This window comes from Akanthomyces muscarius, assembly GCF_028009165.1.
Source record: "Akanthomyces muscarius strain Ve6 chromosome Unknown contig_16, whole genome shotgun sequence".
NCBI lineage: Eukaryota > Fungi > Ascomycota > Sordariomycetes > Hypocreales > Cordycipitaceae > Akanthomyces > Akanthomyces muscarius.
This window is the reverse complement of record NW_026611617.1, coordinates 927,039-944,760: the sequence shown is the minus strand read 5'-3', so window position 1 is coordinate 944,760 and position 17,722 is coordinate 927,039. Positions and strand designations below refer to the sequence as shown.

The 17,722-nt window shown below is 53.5% G+C and overlaps 6 protein-coding genes across 6 annotated transcripts; 3 read left to right on the top strand and 3 right to left on the bottom strand.

The window, feature by feature from the left end:
• Positions 1-572: 572 nt before the first annotated feature.
• On the bottom strand, positions 573-1,527 carry LMH87_008367 (uncharacterized protein; the record flags this gene model as incomplete). The annotated part of the gene is made up of 2 exons (XM_056197570.1): positions 573-1,069; positions 1,134-1,527. 2 exons carry the CDS (start codon positions 1,525-1,527, stop codon positions 573-575), a joined length of 891 nt encoding a protein of 296 aa, XP_056057466.1.
• A 1,646-nt stretch (positions 1,528-3,173) lies between these two features.
• On the top strand, positions 3,174-4,772 carry LMH87_008366 (uncharacterized protein; the record flags this gene model as incomplete). The annotated part of the gene is made up of 6 exons (XM_056197559.1): positions 3,174-3,368; positions 3,436-3,461; positions 3,577-3,590; positions 3,659-4,011; positions 4,069-4,624; positions 4,684-4,772. The coding sequence occupies 6 exons, from the start codon at positions 3,174-3,176 to the stop codon at positions 4,770-4,772; spliced, it is 1,233 nt and encodes a 410-aa protein (XP_056057465.1).
• An 891-nt stretch (positions 4,773-5,663) lies between these two features.
• LMH87_008365 (uncharacterized protein) lies at positions 5,664-6,962 on the bottom strand (the record flags this gene model as incomplete). The annotated part of the gene is made up of 1 exon (XM_056197547.1): positions 5,664-6,962. The coding sequence occupies one exon, from the start codon at positions 6,960-6,962 to the stop codon at positions 5,664-5,666; it is 1,299 nt and encodes a 432-aa protein (XP_056057464.1).
• A 1,907-nt stretch (positions 6,963-8,869) lies between these two features.
• LMH87_008364 (uncharacterized protein) lies at positions 8,870-9,226 on the bottom strand (the record flags this gene model as incomplete). Its single annotated transcript, XM_056197536.1, has 3 exons — positions 8,870-8,887; positions 8,943-9,133; positions 9,205-9,226. The coding sequence occupies 3 exons, from the start codon at positions 9,224-9,226 to the stop codon at positions 8,870-8,872; spliced, it is 231 nt and encodes a 76-aa protein (XP_056057463.1).
• Positions 9,227-14,917: 5,691 nt separating this feature from the next.
• Positions 14,918-15,973, top strand: LMH87_008363 (uncharacterized protein; the record flags this gene model as incomplete). Its single annotated transcript, XM_056197525.1, has 1 exon — positions 14,918-15,973. The coding sequence occupies one exon, from the start codon at positions 14,918-14,920 to the stop codon at positions 15,971-15,973; it is 1,056 nt and encodes a 351-aa protein (XP_056057462.1).
• Positions 15,974-16,819: 846 nt separating this feature from the next.
• Positions 16,820-17,406, top strand: LMH87_008362 (uncharacterized protein; the record flags this gene model as incomplete). The annotated part of the gene is made up of 4 exons (XM_056197514.1): positions 16,820-16,836; positions 17,003-17,045; positions 17,142-17,193; positions 17,258-17,406. 4 exons carry the CDS (start codon positions 16,820-16,822, stop codon positions 17,404-17,406), a joined length of 261 nt encoding a protein of 86 aa, XP_056057461.1.
• Positions 17,407-17,722: the final 316 nt, after the last annotated feature.

The following is a 17,722-nucleotide window of genomic DNA, read 5'->3' as shown; positions in this document are numbered from 1 at the left end:
AGATGGATCTTCGGCTCTATCTCTGTACAAAGCCAGGCCGTGGAATGATGTTGAGCCTAAAATATGCACGTTGCTGGAGATTTGAGAGGAGAGTCCAGGCATTGGACTTTGATCGTAGTGAGAACAGGGACCCCCTCTCGCTTTTCTTCATATTTATCATAAAACTTGTTAAGCTCAGGTTGTTCTTCTAAGAAACCAAGGGTCTTTAAAACACAGCTATAGGGCACGTGTTGTGGCAGGCGTGACGCGACCTATATCTGGGGGTGACCCGAAAGTGGGTGGCCGACGTTAGTTAGGTGATAGAGTGCCCGCAGCGTAGAATCAGTGCGGGTTGGTATTGGCCCTGGCGAGTTAGTGCTGTTCATACCGGGCAGTCGGCCCCTGAACAAGGCGCGCCACACCTGACTACATGCTTAGGGTCGCCGCATACAACCCACCACTTTCGTGCAAGGCTATTCGTTAAAATGTCACAGATTGCAATCGGCTGAAGCAAGGCCCATACACATAATAATACATCCAAATCATAGTTAATAAAAGAATTTCTGTCTTTTCCTGCGTTTTTCAGACTTGCTCTATGCGGGAGAATCATATTTAGGGCAGCTGACCCCCTCCTCCTTCAGCTTCTCCATGGCCTTGACGGCCGTCTGCCGGGCCTCGTTGGTCGGCAAGCTGTCGTGCCACTCGACCAGCAGGTAGTCCACGACTGTCCACACGCGCATCTCTGCCATATGGGGGAGGATGTCGTACTCGGCGCCCTCAATGTCCATTTTGACGACGACAAAGTCGTGCGGGAGCGTGTTCATCAACAACCAGCGCGAAATGTTGATGCCGGACAGCTCGGTGCCCTTGGCGCCCGAGGCGACGGCATCCTGGTGATTCTTGTACGTTGACGAGCCCCAGAAGTCGTGGTCCGTGTTGACGTCGTCGAGGTAAAAGGTGCGGATGCCGTCCTTGGTGTCGACAACGGTGGAGGGGTAGATAGTGATGTCCTTGCCGAGGCCGGCGTAATGCTGCTTGGCATGGACAAGGGCATCGTTGAAGACAGGATTGGCTTCGAAGAGGAAGATTTCTGATGAGAAGATGACAAGTTAGAGACGATGAGGTTGCGGCTGCTGCAAGCCATGTATACTTACCAGCGTCATCATGGGTGGCCCAGCCCGGAGAGGGAAAGTCGTACTTGAACTTGGCATCGGGGTGCTGCAGAAACGCCTCGAGCGAGTCGACGCGATTGGCGCCAAGGTCGACGAAGATGTAGCGAGGCTTGTCCTTGGAGGGGGTGACAGTGGCGGGGGTCTGTAGAGCTGAGACTGTGGCAGTGACGGTGACAGTAACGGTGGTAGGTTCAGCGCCAGTAACAGTGGTGGGCTCAGCGACATGTGCATCCCCTTTTGAATGCGGTGTAGAGTCGGCCCCAGGATTATAGACGTAGTCAGGTATCGCCATGTTGGTGCGCCAAAATGTGATGAGCAAAAACACCGCCACGGTTAGGATGGCGACCGTCGGGAGCATGCTGGGTTTGTTCGCCATATCGCCGGAATAGACCTCGCTCTCGACAAGAGACTTTCACGACAGGTAAAGAAAAAAAAAAAAAGAGCAAAGAAAACGTATTTAAAAACAGATGAGAAGAAAGTGGATGGTTAAAAGAGCGCGAAAAAAAATTGACAATTAACACGGTCGTGCCCAAGTTGTTTTTCGAAAATGAGCTTGCGATAGCTGTGCTAGAAACGAATGGTGGTTGTTTTAAACTTTCCGAGAGGGCGGTGGCGGTGGGGGGAATAAGAAGCAAGAAGGGTAAAAAGGAATAAAGCTTATACAGTCCTATTTGAGGAGGGACCTGGGCCATTGGGTACATTTAAGGGACATCTGATGAAGAGCCGCACTACGGGTGGGATAAGAATTAGTGCCCGTCGGTATCTCTCAAGGGGCACCTTGTATTTCGAAAAGCCAGCTGTGAGCTCGCATCTACCTTACCCCTGAGTTTGTGCTATTGGGCTTAACGGGAGAGGGAAAAGGATTATGATTTCAGGCTGTGTCCCGTACAGGTTTTGGACGGCGTCGAGGCCTCCCTGAACCGGCGAGGCTTCCGGTCTGGCACAATACGGTACGGTCGCCAATCACAGCAAGGGACTGTTTCCCCGAGGCGTCTTTAGGCTTCGGGGCTGATGAAGGATGGGCAAGTTGGCAAAGCCACCTTTGCTTCAGCCTCAGCCCACGTCGTTGAAACAATTGTTCGCCGCTTTCAGCTGACACCTTCTTTCTCACTGAGTTATGACCAGAATAAAAGCTCTCTCTAGACCATAAAACTCTCAAGGCGGTCATATGTGGTCAATTAGTAGCTAAATTGTTAGATCTTGCCCTTTCTTATTTTTAAAAGCTTTTCTCAGTGTGTCACAGCTAATCAAAGAAGCAGTGTCTGCTTTGGTGAGGAAACGCGGCGACCAATAGTTTCAGTGACTGAGCCGTAGCAGTTACGGGGTGGCTTCCGCCATCATATCAAGCCACCAAGCCTGCCCCCTGCATGCCTCCTCAGCCCAGGACTTCTGGACTACACGTGCCGCGAGCCTTGCTTGGGTGGGTGCGTGGCACGTGTAGTCAACCGGCTTGGGACGTAGGGAAAAGGATCTAGGGAAGGGCCTTCTGCGAGCTCACGTTTCTCAGGGCCTGCTTTCAATTTATTTTTGCCATTGTTTTGGCAGCGACCGCGCCAAAAAAAGGCACCATCGATCTTGTGAGTAATTTAGTTGCCGTCGCTGGTGTGTTGCCATTGCTGCTTCCGAATTCGTTCAGCATCCCCCTTCGCTACTTGTCTCGGCTGCAGCCCGCTAGTGACGGGCGCCGCCTCATTCCTTAGCTGTCTTAATGTGTGACCCTTGCTTTTCTCTTGCCAATTCTATCAAGAGCCATCAGCAGCTCTCGAGTCTAACGCCGAATTGTGTTGATTTAGAGTTCCATGCGGCAAATGAACATTGGACTCCTCTTCTAATGCGCGACACTTGTGCTTCCAATGCGAGAGTCGGCCTGTACATACACACCAAGCACGGTGTACTTCAGCCCTGTACCCTTTCCGTGGCTCTTTCATATGACACGGTTTTTTGCTGCACTGATCTTCGGCGACTCAACATCGCTACCGGCACCGTTTTAAAACACTCAGCATTGACACGCTTTTCTCCACCATGGATTTCTATCAATTATCTCTCGGCCTGTTAGTCGCAGTAAATACCGGCCTGCTATGGGCTCAATACCGCCGGAAAAGCGGCAATGGCGGCTTTGCTAGCGACAAGAATTCGATGTCGTCGATATCAAGCTACAACTTCCACCTCACTTTTTTTGTGCCATATGCAATGGCAGTAGCCGCAGACTGGCTCCAGGTACGCTGATCTTGATCCCAAACACGGCATCCTTCTGCCCTGTCTCTCTATCTGACGCACTGCGCAGGGCCCGCACATCTACGCTATATACAAGTACGAGAAGAACCTCCCCGAAAAGGTCGTCGCAGCCCTCTACGCGACCGGCTTCGCCGCCGGCGGCATTAGCGCCTCCTTTGCCGGTACACTCGCCGACCGCTTCGGCCGCAAGCGCGCCTGTCTGCTGTACTGCTCCCTGTACTTCCTTACCTGCCTGTCCATGGTGAGCGAGAACCTGACGGTGCTCTTCCTAGGGCGCTTCGCCGGTGGCGTGAGCACCACGCTGCTGTTCAGCGTCTTTGAGGCCTGGATGATCTCCGATTTTCACGAGCGCGGCCTGCATATTGCCTCCGTGAAACCGGATGTCGGTGCCGCGGTGGACGTGCAGGAGATGGGAGATGCAGAGGGGGAGAAGGGCGCCGAGACAGCATCGTCCACGCCTCTGGACGGTATCTTCAGCACAATGACGACTCTGAGCTGTGTTGTGGCGATTGCGTCAGGTGTGGCGGGTGACATGCTCGTCACGGCGTCGGGAACGAGGACGTGGCCGTTCATGGCGGCCATGTTTTGCAGTATCATGGCTGCCGCCATCGTTGCGACATGCTGGGTAAGTTGGATACACAGTGTCTCGAGGCGGATGAAATGCTGATTGATGTGAATGCAGCGTGAAAACTATGGCTCGACGTCTTGGGGCAGCAGCGGCCACTCTCCGCTCCCGAGTACCTTTCGGCGCTTCGCTTTCCTCCGCGACCCCAAGATCCTCGCCATCGGCCTCACCACATGTGTCTTCGAAGGAACCATGTACCTTTTTATCTTCTTTTGGTCTGCAGCCCTGAAGAACGCCCATGACATCGTCCCAAACAGCGTGTCCAACGCCGAGCTGCCCTTTGGCCTGATATTCTCCAGCTTCATGTGCACCATGCTCGCCGGGTCTGCTATCTTTGGCTGTCTGCGGAGCTGCGGCTCGAGCAGCTCCGACATCCTCCTGGGCGTCATCGTGGTCGTGAGCTGCTGCCTGGGGCTCACCGTCAGCGTGCAGGACGAGAGACTCCTGTTCTTCGCGTTCTGTATCATCGAGGGCTGCATCGGCGTGTATTTCCCGGCCATGGCGAGCCTCAAGAGCCAGCTGGTAGACGATAATATCCGCGGACGGGTTTACAGCGTGTTGAGAGCGCCGCTGAATGTGTTTGTTGTGGTGGCACATTGTCTAGATGAGGAGGGTAAGTTACCTGACGCTGACTATTCTTATCCGAGCACATAAGGCTGACAATACATTTAGGGAGTCTTCATCGTAACAATGTGTTCCTAACGTGCGCCGCGTTGCTTCTAGTTGCCTTGCTGGTTGCACAACGCCATTTCCCCAAATAGATTTTGTGTCATCTGGTGGCACGAGTCAGCCAAAGAGCCAATTGATGGAAATCATAGTGTATATACTTTTATTTGTCGTTTCGGAAATTATGGTTCACGAATGCCTTCATTAGATGAGTTGCTGCTAGATTTTCAACAGCTGCGCTTGGCTCAATAGGCTGGTCTTTGCTCCCTTGATTGAGTGATGAGCGGGTGAACCCCGATTTGCCGCTCAACCTGTAAATTTGAAGCTTTTCCATCATAGTATCATTGGATGTGAACCGCCGTATGTTTCAATTCTGCGCCTGGTTAAATATAAGCATGCTGTTGTCTCCTATTGGGCCATGGCGGCTGTGCAAGTGTCAACCGTCTTCCCTTCTCAGGTGCATTGGCCGGCCATGACGAGGTAAGCATGCACAATGAGAGCTGTGCTACACAGAAACCATATTCGGGTTAACTGTTACGGACCTGCAGTGGCTTTAGCTTATGCAACAGCAGAAAATATGGGCTTTGTCTTTTATTTCCTCAAGTCTTATCGGCCATCAACGATCACCCCATGGATTTCCAACTTGCAACTAGTTTTATTCGTTATTGTTTTTGCCTGCTTACCTGCCTATTAGCTGTCAGGTCACCTGAAAGGCTACCTGTCGTGATATTCCTGATAAAGCTAATAGACAATTAGTTACTTATTACCTTTAACCTATTTACTACAGCTAGATTTATAGATAGTTTATAAAGTTAAAATATGTATTTAATTCTACTTTTATAATTCTTTATTATAACTTTGTGTTTTATATTTATTTGTCATTTCTAATTTATTAAATCGATATCTCGGTATTGGTAGACTCGACAGCGAGTCAGTAAGGCTGCGAGGGGCCTAGGACGTGTCTTGAGACGCAAGGTGGTTATATATCATTGCTGAAGTATGGAACTATCCTCTGGCTCCACCCACTTAAGCTCTTCAAAAAGAAACACTTTGATGGCCAGCTTTAACTGCGCAACTGCTTTGTTCCAGTGGTCCCTACTCTTCGTCCCGTTCTTGTTCTGGGCCGCATCAGGAATCTCTGCTGGTGCAAGAATCTCTGCTGGTGGGGAGAGATATGCACCGAGCATCAAAAGCTTTCCTTTCCCACGGGGCGCGACTGATGGCCCCTCCTGCATGATGAGAGCGTTTCGTAACTTGGTCATGTTATCGTGCTCGCGGTTTGTGAAGACGACAATGTAGTCATAGTCTTTGAAGATGCTGCTTCTGACTCCTCGTGATCTCCAGCTCGCTATCTTATCCTCCACCAATTTCTTATCAGGGTAGTCGTACTGCTTACTTTCGAACAGCGCAGCGCGGGCGTTCCGCTCTGGCATCGCGGCGCCGTCTTTGAACGGCTTCTTGAACGACTTGTACTTGTATTCCAAACCATCAATAGTGTCAATACAGTCGGACCTGCTTTTAACAAAGAAGCCCGCGGCATGACAGTGCTTGATGCGCCACTGGGCGCCAGCCTTGAGCGTGCAGGCCATGAAGGTGTAGACCCATGCCGCTGCGATTATGCTGCGGCCTTGATTGTACGGATCAACGAAGATGATTGTGCAGTCTGTACGGGGCAGCGGCGACACAGACCGGACGCCTTTCTTGTCCTTGTTTATCAGGTGTTCAATGCCCTGTGCGTTCATGAGGGCGAGATAATGGTTCAGAAACGTGCAGTCATTGTCGATGCTCTCCACTAGCGCGCCGACCTTCTCTGGGGTGTTTTCTGCAAGCGAAAACCATACCTGCGCTGCCCACTTGAAGCGAAAGTGTATGTCATGGCGACGAGACAGGATGCCCTTCTCGTACCGCTCAAAGAGATCGTACGCCGAATCAACGTTGCTCTTGATCCCTTTCATGATGCCTTCGAGCTCTCCTTTCTGGCTGGCGAGTAGGCCATCGTAAGCCGTCTTTGGTTTCGCCTTCACGAACCCGGCGAGATAGCCGAGGAATATGCCGAGTTGCTCCAGTCGGCGGCCCAAAGCGGTCATCTGCGCCGGGAGGTCCTGGATGCGACGGTATATCTCGACAGCCTTTTTGACGAGGTCCACGGCCTGGAGTATCGTGTCTGGAGAGAGCGACATTGCGGCACCCGAGCTCCACCGTAGTTTACGGATGTAGGATGTTTGACGTAAGAATTCGTACACGATGCGGGCGGTGTCGCGTTGCGCTGGCGATGATCTCCACATTCACCGCAAGCTGGCCGTTTGGCTAAAAGCTCGTCCAAATCACCACGGTGACTGTTGGAAGGGCAGGGTTCTATCAGGTGATGGTTATCAAGGGTTTGGAGTACTCGTAACTGGCTGGATATGCCTCACTAAGCCATGGATAATGGGCGTTGGAATTGCTGTCGAGGCCGCTTCACGTGAAATCTGTTGAGCTTTTGTGGAGCCGAGCACTTGTAGGCAACTAGCTACTGATTATAATTCCCATTTTGTATCAAAAAATAAAAAGCAGGTATGAGGTAAAATACCTATACATATAATGGTTCAAATACCTTTCAATAGGGCATGGAAGGTTAAATTCTGATCCATTGCCAAAGCCCAAGTCTACACTATACCCTTGCTACACTGGAGCCCAGCCCCCCATGTCATAACCACTTGCCACAGCGCCTCGCCGCTGAGGGCCAGTGTTGTCTCTACAATATCTGCAGCCGGTCTCGACAAATAGATAGACACTATTATACACGAAAATATCCAAATCCAAAAGTGAAAAAAAAAAGACGAATAAAAGAAGAAAAAAACTTGGTTGCTAATTGTAATTGTTCAATTGTTTGATCTCAGGGAAGCGCTGGAAATTATGGCAACACGCATAGACACCATTTTGCTGACTTGACGGTGCATCCCTAGCGTGTCCCAAGCGGTCTTGACAATGCAATGATGCTCATACTGCGTGTATCCCCAATTTCACCTTCGTGACGCTTCCTGGTTGCTTGGCTTGATCCTAATGCTGCCTGCAGTCGTGCCCAAGAGCGAGAGCCTGAGAATCGTCACACCGTGCCCGACGAGTATGACCAAGGCCTTGTCGACGAGGGGCGAAGAGGATGCCCAGGAACCCAACACCAACCGCACCACGAAATGGTCCACCATGAAGCCACTGTCGAGCAATAATACCACGCCAGTCTCTTATTCTAGCACTACATCGACATCCATTGCAAGCTCGAAGCCGCCCTCGACTACGACGATCGTATATACCCTTGCTCAAGCAGCTCCTCGGCCGCAGAAATCCCTTTCCCGCCCCTAGAGCAGAATCAGCCGCGAATGGAGCGGGCTAGCAGTCCTCCTCATTCAGAGTACTATGCCCTTGCGTTGGCTCATCATTTGCAATCTCAGGTTTGTTTTCATCCTCGGTTCAATTACCCATGGCGTTGTAGGGCCTTCTTAGCGGTTGGGCTAACAGCCCACGGAGGCGATTCTCGTTTAGCCACTCGCCAAACTTTTTAGATTCTGACTTGCATGCTCGGCAAAAAGCTGACTTTGTCGTCTGAGGAAAAGAAGCCCCAAAGAACTTATGTAAAGTAGTGGAACGAAGAGTAGACAGACTGGCAGTAACAGGAAGAGGGCTGTCAGAGATACTAAAAGTGTCCTGAGCAACGGCGTGGATTCCATCAGTTCTGGGCTGGAAAGAAAGGAAAAAGTGAAAAAGGTTTGGACTGTCAAGTCAAATGATATAATCGAGCCTTGATGTGCCACCGAAACGTCTTGGTACTGGTGACCTCGAGCTGTCTCCCATGGTCCTCTATATAGTACGCTACCTGGCTGACTCGCCAAGGCATAACACCACAACTAAGATATCCAGCCAGTAACGAATTCTAGGGACCTCGTAATAGTAGCGGAGCTTGCTCGCGGGATCTAGCCGTAATTATTCACTCCACTATAAACTCTATTCAGTTCATTCGCTACTTGACAAGTTATTTAGACTAGCGGGATGTGGAGACTGTGAGACCCCGAGCCCCGTTAGAATCGTCAACATACCAGGTGCTTTCGTATCAGATGGCTGAGGATGCGGCTTCTATCAACTGCGCTCCGTCGTATGGCTTGCAGCTTGATTCGGCCGCTGGTCCACTGGCTGGCACGATCGTTACCAGGCCGAGCTGCTACTTTTCGGGGCTGCCCTGGAACAGGATTGGGTCGTAATTCTCCCCGACTTTGGGCCCGAGGGGCGCTTACCTCGTCGACAAGCTCGCCGGCCATGCAGCACTCGGCGGGATCCGCGCTGCCATCAGCTCCAGCTCGTTTACCGGCATCTCTGACAAGCCGAGTGGTCCTGTGGGGGTACTCAGGCGGTAGCTTCGCCACGGCCTCTGCCGCCGAGCTCCAGCCTCCATGGCTATATGCTTCGAGCGCTGGACCTGACCCTCCTTCGGACCACCGATTGTTATTCGCAGATACCAAAAAAAGAAAAAAAAAAAAAAAAAAAAAAAACACAAACTGGTGTCTGTTTCGCTATTCATTGCCGTGTCGTAAGTCACTCTCGGCTCTTCATTCGCCAGCACGCAGGCAATATTAATGCCGCGCCTATTGTTCGCGACGGATACAGTGATGCGCCCGTGTGGTCAGGCCGTCGCAGCAAATACGCAATACTGCAATTTCATCCCGAGGACAGCTAAGAACTCGGTGTATCCACTATTGCGAACTTCAATCAAGTTTTCGGTTTATCTGCAGCAACGCGACTCGGCTGACTTTGCTACGATTGGCAGCAGTGACTTCCACATGTCGTAGTTGATTAGCCACATGATGGCCTCACCTTTGGCTGTCCATCACTTGGTTTTCTTCATTGAACTCTTCTCGAATTTTCACCCCGTCATCACAAATATAAATTTCTCGCAAACAAGAGCCCTATCAAACGCTTCGATTCACCGGGCCGCCAGCCAACTTTCCGTCGTCGCCGTTTGCTCGCAGTCGACAACACCAGGCCCCATCCCGTTCCAGCCTCGGACTCGCTTCACTCCCGCATCCTGCACCATCCTCTCTCGCCTTTTTTCTTTGGCCCTGCTTGCCTAAATATTGAACTTGTCGGATTTCCAAATATTCCCGCAGAGTTGCGCTTGTTGATTCTGGAGCAGCTACGAACCAGCGAGGTACGGGCTTTGGGCTATCTTCAAAACGCGTGCATGCTGCAACGGAGCCCTTTCTTTACACCAGGATCCGTCTTGAATGGACAACTACACACATACTGCCCATCTCCAAGCTGCTGCGCACTTTACTCGAGAGGTCTCTTTTGGCTGAGCATATCCGATCGATCCACCTCTCCGCTCAACGCCGATGACACCCACTGCGATCGGTATGGACATGGCAATTTTCCCGCCCTCGACATTTCTGCCCTTTCAAAACTCAAGGCCTGCCAGTTTACCAACAACATGAATCTGTTCCTTGATCTGGAAAGCCATTGGCGAATGCGGCTTTTCGAAGTCAATCTTAATGTGGATGCACTGACAATGCTCTTGATTGCGATGGCTCCTAATCTAGCGTCTCTACGAATGGAAGAAGCTTTTACCGCCGACAATTATATCCTTGAACAGTATTCCCAGCAGGTATTGTACAATAGCGGTAGCGCTTGGGCTGGCCTCAATCAGTTTCGCAACTTGCGCGAAGCCTTGATGCCAGAGAAACGAGGTTAGATCTTGGAGCCGGGACGTACCAGAGATGTTGCCGTTTTTCTACCTGCCCGCCATTGAGTCTCTCCGCGTGTCAATCGACGCCCCCTTCGCCTTGCCTTGGCCGAGCCCAGCACCCGGTACGCTTCGGTCACTGGCTCTGGAGCACAGCACATGCACCAGTCGTGGCTAGTTCCTCTTCTGAAGGTCAGAGGCTTGTGCTGACGGACCAGCTGAGAGAACACGACCAATACAATTGGGACGCGGGGAGGCGGCCTAATGATTATTACAGCGTGGATAATGATGACCCTGGCGCTCGTCAAAAGGCTGTTCACAATGGGCTGCGAGGATCATCCAGGATGCAATCCCGAATCTACGCAAATTCACTTTGGATTAGTGAGTGAGTTGTGCTGATTTTGACAGCCATAAGCTGGACGAGTTGAATACATTCCGAATGAGTCATTACGTAGCAATTAAACGATTGTCCAAGTGATAAGTCTTTGTCCACTGTGTCTGTTAAGACCTGACCAAAATTCCCCATACCTGACTGGTATGGCTCTTAACATGGCCAATTCTTGTTTCGCTGCGGTGGTCCCGGGTAGCTCTTCAATTGGCTGGAACAGTGCATCGCAGCTCGGCGGCAACAGAGCTGGCAAGACACGTCCGCACACCACGACTCATGCAATTCTGTTTCGTTTGGCGCTCCAAAAGGGCATCCCATTACCCGTCCATCTCGCAGGTTGTTCACGGCCTGCATCGCGCCCGTGTCACATGAACGGGCCATCTGCGCGGCGATGCGGAGCGGGCGGCTACAGGGTGCCAACGCACGGCACCATCCGAACGCTGCGGGAAATAGGCCATTGCACTGCATGCGTCCGGTGGGGAGCGCGCCCCGACACCCAGCTTCCATATTTCCGATATCAAGCATCGTGAGCCTATCGCGGTACGCGCCGCGGTAGACTCGAAACAAGTGTGCATCGCTCCGGGCGACCTACTGCAGAAATCCACGGCTGCAGTGGGAATAAGGCGATGCTCGAAATAGTATTAGTTCCTGGCCATGTCGAGCGACCTAGTCGAGTTTCAAAATATGGGCAGACGAGCCCACACGCCCACGAACCCAGAGGTTCGGATCGGGCGCCTGCTGCTGCGGCGGAGAGTCTCGGCGATGGAGGCCTGCGAGCCAGTCAGTCTGCCCTCTGGTATTGGTAGCGGGATAATCTCAAGTGGGCTAATTTCGTTTAGTTATTACTCGGAGCTAGGAGCGTAATTAGCAAGGACAACAAGGCTGGGACGGGCCGTTGCGGCGGAGCCAGACGAGGCGTGGGCTGAGCCACCAGCCACTCACTAGCCTCAGTGTAAGACGGTACGTCCCTCTTCAGCCTTGACAACGGTGGACTCGCACTAGCAGGAAGGAATCCCAGCACTGCATCAGCTTTGCTTGCACTGCCTCCATCGCTGGTCTGTAGGTACGGTTCCTGCACAGCATCCTGCATGAAGTGTTTGGGACATGGCGCAGCGGCAGAGGTAAACGCAGGAACCATCGCGTCAAGAAGCCATAATCAGTCTCTCTCTGCGGCTGAGGGGACAGGGCCCCCAAGAAGGGCAACGATTTTGAAATGCCTCTAGCTGGAACAGGCTGGGGAGGCCTCACAAGCCACAGGGCAGATTCTTTTCTATTTTCCTTGCAAATGACGACGCAGGCGTACGTGAAGAGCAAGGGCAGTAAAACGCGCAACACGGGCCTTTTCTCGCGCGCATCGTCCGGAGCCGGAGGCGAGCAAGCAAAGAGGGAAATGGAAAAAGTGGCATGACGTACCCAGGGATACGCAAACAAACGGCCACAATTGTGACCTTTTTCGACTTTTTTGTGTTTCTCGTAGCGCATGGCCGGCCAAAGTGTGTCGTTTACGAGCCAATGGGCATTACGCCACGCTCAACATGGGCAAAAAAAAAAAAAAAGAACAGACGGCGGCTTCTTTCCTATCGCATCTTGGACATTTTCCCTGTTTTCCCCTACCCCTTTGCCATCTCGTGAGCCCATGTTCGCGGCCCCCAGATGGGGAAAGAGAAAAAATCTCGGTGCCAGCGAGGATAAACACAGGGCTACCAATAGGTGGTGGCCTGTGCCTGGCGGGGCGGACAGAGTGTGGTAGTGGTGGTGGTCTGCTGACGGACGCCTCTGACGGCACAAGTGATGGTGTTTGACCCTGATTTACGGTAATTTTTACGAGAAAAGGGGCCCCGGGAAAGGCAGAAATGGCATCGTGACCCTGAAGAAAAAAAGAGTTTGACAAAAGAACAGCACTATTGATTCATGCGTGGCGGATGTCGTGATGATCTGCAAGGTGTTGTTCGGTCGAGCAGCATGACGTACATGCGTCTCAAACGTGTCTGCAAAGAGACTCGTCAACAGACAGTACAATTTACCGCGCTGATGGTTCTATTAGAGTGGTGTTTTGCGGTTTGGCTAGGGGGATTGGTAGCGGCGCTGCTAAGGAGTGCACCGCCCCCAGGGCTGAACGGGCTGACGGGTAGCATCGAGGCTGTACAGCTCTAGACGCAATCGATCATCTTATGCTGGCAGTGGATGAGTGTTGATTTCCAATGACGTGGAAGCAATTGCCGGCAGAATTTGATTGTTGTTATTTTCAATTAATCTCTTCTTTGGTGTGTGGCAGGGCGCAGGGTGCAGGCGGCGTCGTGTCCTTGAAGGAAAGAGAAGCCCGGTACGAACAAAAGTGAGGCGGACGAGTGGTGGTGGTGGTGGTGGTGGTGGCGACCGTAAACAAGAGATTCGGGCGTGGAGAGGACGACTGTCAAAGTGCGTATGACTCGGAATTTTTTTCGTGACCCGATTTGCGCAGGTCCTTGCTGCATTGGGGTTCTTTGTCCTGCACGGACGAGTACAAGGTGCGATAGTTGTGGGAAGCCTCATGCGTGTCCTCTGCACACTCCCACTGCTGCAGGACGCCATCGACCCGCCGCCCATCCTAGCGGGCATGTCAAGATGGACTAGGACAGGGCGGGCTTGACAAGACTGCCATGCAGCATGTCAAAAAGATGTGCGTGTGCATGTGTGTGGTTGGCGTCTTTGATGGAAGAGAATGGAAGCGACAGGTGGCCCGGTCCAGGCCATGAGGGAGCCAAGGGGAAAAGGATAATGGAATGTTTTTTTGCGCGCGTGCGCTAGTTACCGGGAGGAGACGAGGCGAGGAGGATTGCTAGGCGTTTTTTTCTGTTGCTGTGTGTGTGTGTGCGTGCGTGTGTGCTGGGAAAATATTCCGACGTCCGGCTGTCGACAGCGTAGGTCCTCGGGGTCGAGTAACTTGGGTGCACCGACAGCCAGGAGAGCGACCGAGCGAGACGCTAACCAGGACAATCCGCCACAGAAACCGAGGAATGCAGTTCACCCATGCAGCCTATCTAAGAAAACTGCACTGTAGCCAGGCGTCAAGCTCGCTGCTGCCGTTTCGACGGGACCGCTGGCCGCCCGCCATGGTGGCCGTCTTGAGGCCTGTGGTGGTGGCCTCGTAGTTTCAGCACCCGCTCACTTGTTCGTCTAGGCAGCGAGCGACTGGCTCTCCCGTCGCCATTTCCAGACAAGAAGACTACCAGCGATTGCCATTTTTTAAAAATAGTACACAGTCGAGGTTGCTGCTGGGTGAGCTATTTCGAGCCTTTGCCTCCTTGGCCCCTGGTGCTGGTGGTACCAACCCTGGGTGCCTAGCTGTCAGCACACCAATGGGGCAGTCGGCGGCCGCTCCCTCCTTGCAGCTACCTAGGTAGGTAGGTAGGATAGGAAACGCCATATGCTGTACCGGCAAGGTCTGCATGCTGTGCCCGTCTCGATCCTGTGCATGTCTACGTGACTGGTTAGTGCCACACAAATCAGGCCGAACAGTCATCCTCAGAGACCGGGGGCCTTGAACAGGCAGAAACGGCCGCCACCCACCGGCGTCAAGCCACGGAACCGCATCCATGCATCGCAGTCGTAGGGACTGAGTGACTGCCTGCTTGTCTTGTCTGCGGGTCTGCTCGCCAAGAGGCCTCTAGGGACAGCCTAGCCTAGCCCGTTTTGCCCCTACCTGGTCGCCCGTCATCAGTCGTCGCTCCGTCTGGTCCATCAATGCCCGTTGCAGTCCCTGTACAGATTACAATAACCCACACGCACAAAAGTGATGCCAGCCATGGTTCCCGAGTACCTGCAACCCACACCCCGTTCCCATACATCCATCAGGTACCTCATCGCCCAGCACCACCACCACCACCCCTGCTGCCCCTCCACACCACAAACCGACTTACACGATTTCCCTCCATCTACCTGGCATATAATACTGCCCCATCGCCCACCCTCGTCTCCAACAATTTCCTCTTCCTCCATTCACAACAACAAGCCGAATTCTTCAGACATCTTGACCTGCACTCTCCTCTACTCGACTACACAGCAGTAGAGCCATTCCAGCAAAGACACCCACCGTCTTCCACCACCTCAACACCACTCACCACCACGCACTCACCCCCCCCATCGTGGGGCTCACCACCATCGCAATGTGCATCACAAACATCTACGTCCACGTCCGCCCCGACGGCCGCCGCTCGACCAGCCCTCAAGTCCTGCTGTGCCCGTCCTCGCGCTTCGGCCGTCCTTGCCCCTCCCACGTCGAGGTGCACCATCCCATGCCGGCGCAGGACGCGCTCCCTCCGTCCGCCTCGCCCGTCACCCACTTCCCCCCGACGCCGCAGTACTCGCCGCGCCCGTCCAGCCGCGGCTCCGCTTCCGACGCCGACCGCCACTCGCGACACTCGTCCACGTCCTCGTCGCGCCGCCGCCAGCGCTCGCCAGGCATCTACGTCAACGGCCAGCGCGTCGTCAACGTCCACGCCAGCGCCGCCGGCGCCGGCGCCCGCCACGAGCGCGTCATGCTGGTGCCGCACCCGCCGACGCCTCGCACCCCGCCGCAGAGCTTCAACATGCCGCGCACCGCGCCCCCGTCGCCGTCCGCCAACCTCTCCATCCCGTACGGCAGCTCGCCGCGCGAATCCTACAGCCGCCCGTACCTCGTCGACGAGCGCCGCATGCACGTCCCCGTCCACCACCCGTCCTCACCCGCTACATCCTCACGACACTCCCGTCAAGCCTCGACTAGCTCCCAGGGCAGCCGGCACTCTGCGGCCGCGGCGGCCGTTGAGGACGAGGAGCGTCGCCGCCGGCGCGACGAGGAGCGCGAGCAGCGCCGCGTCGCCCGCAAGGCGCAGGAGCTGCGCGAGCGCATCGAAAAGGCCAATGCCGAGATTGCGAGCCGTCCGACGGTCCGCGTCGTCAACGAGCAGCAGAAGGAGCACAAGGAGCACAAGGAGCCGCGCCGCAGCCGTCGCGACGGGTTCGACGAGGTCGTCGGCGCCATGGGCCGCATGACCGTCGAGGACCGCAACTGGAAGGAGCGCCGCGCGCACGAACGCGCTCTCGAGCTCGAAAAGGAGGAGCAAAAGGCGCAGGACCAGCGTCTGCGCGAGCGCATGGTGCCGCGCCGTCGAGCGACCGTCGGCCCGGGAAGCCGTCGCCACCGCGTCGCGTACGACGACGGTCTCTACCGCTGGGAGTAGAGGGGAACACACCAGAGGGGAACACACCAGAGGAGGATAATACAAGTGTAACAACAGCAACTACTACTACTATATTGGGATACAGGACAGAAATCAGCATGCATGGCAGAGCAAGAAAATGTTTTTATTATTTTTTACTTTTGTTTTATACTTGAGATACCATAGACAATGGCCAAAGGAGCCAAAAAACGAAGAAGTTTACAACACTTGATGCTCAGAATCCGGTATTGCTTGTGAGGTGTCAACATGGGCCGAGGAGCCTACGACACGACTGGCACTCCCAAGCCCCGTCGTCATCGTCACTATTAGACTGACATGCATGGCAGAGCGCTGATGATATTTTCAATTAATCCTGTATTCGAGAGACCAAGGACAACGCCAAATCAGCTAAAATGAAAAACTCACTGCACTCAATGGTCACAACTCAGCATTGTCAGAGACTGTCAACATCGGCCGCGGCTGCTACAACACCACCAGACCACCGCCCCGCCGACACCGTCACCGGCCCGTTGACTCACGCCCGACACACCCATTGACTGCCGGTGCCCCGCACTGCTCAATTGCTGCAGATTCGTCCCGGGTGTGGTGGGGTGTTGCGTGTCTTGCCTTGCGGAACGGCATGTGCGGTCCTGGTGGTGGTGTGGGATGGGAGCGGGGGCGCAAGGCAGATCGACGGCATGGTGCGGACCATGCCGACAGGCAGCACATTGGATGCCTGGAGGGCTTGCTGCAGCCTGCCAGAAACTACGCGGTAGTGTAGAAACTGCTAGTTTTTCCGGTGCTTGTGACTTGATGATGGCGTGGCTAGCTACTTGGCGTGTTTGTGGGAGTGTATCCGTATTCCAGATGCAGAACAATCCGGCGTATGTCTGCCTGTTGACTGGGCACACCAACAGCAGCACGGATGCAACTTTCTTTTGCTGACAAAAATTCAGATGATGACAAATATATCTAGAAACGCGGTCGACACTATTTGGGATGATTTCTGACTCGATAGAATATATATCATTCCTGGAAGAGCCTGTCTAGTGGACAAGCTTTCGAGAGCGGCGGGCCAGCAGATGTCACCCATGTAGGTACTTTTAGGGGTGAACCCATGCTTGAGCTTAGTTTGGCGGCAACAAAGAGCCCTTTCAATGACATACTGAAGCCATATTCCGCATTCTAGGGCGAAATCGAGCGGGGCCATCAAGAATTCGGTTGCTGCCAGGAAAACACAGGTAAGATGACAGGCCTGTTGCTGCCAGCGCGTGACATGATTGCCAGCTGTAACGTTCCCAACAGCACTCGGCCGAGTTGCCAAGCCGCACTCCACCTCGCCCGGCAATCACAGCCTCCGCTCATTGCGCAGTATTCTCATTGTAAAACCGACTTTGCAATGGCAACTGCAGCTTCGTACCACCCACAACATGGCTAGCCTGCAGCGGCCTTGACCGACCCACTGCCTGCAGACGCTTGCACCCGCCAAAATGAACCCGAGCAATGATGAAGACCTGGCCAGGCTTCTACAATATCAAATATTTATTCGATATCTAAAAAAAAAAAAAAAAAAAAAAAAAAAACATCTCCTAGAATCCAGACTTTTACATTTTCGTCTTTCCACAATATTTTGCTCGCGAGTGAACAAAGTCAGCCTGGACGTTCAATGGTTATGCAGCCACACGCTCTATCGAGTCTGCAACGAGACGTACTTTGCCCAAGTTTCTAGACTCACTAGACTCCCTATAAGAACTAAACAACTTATCGCGA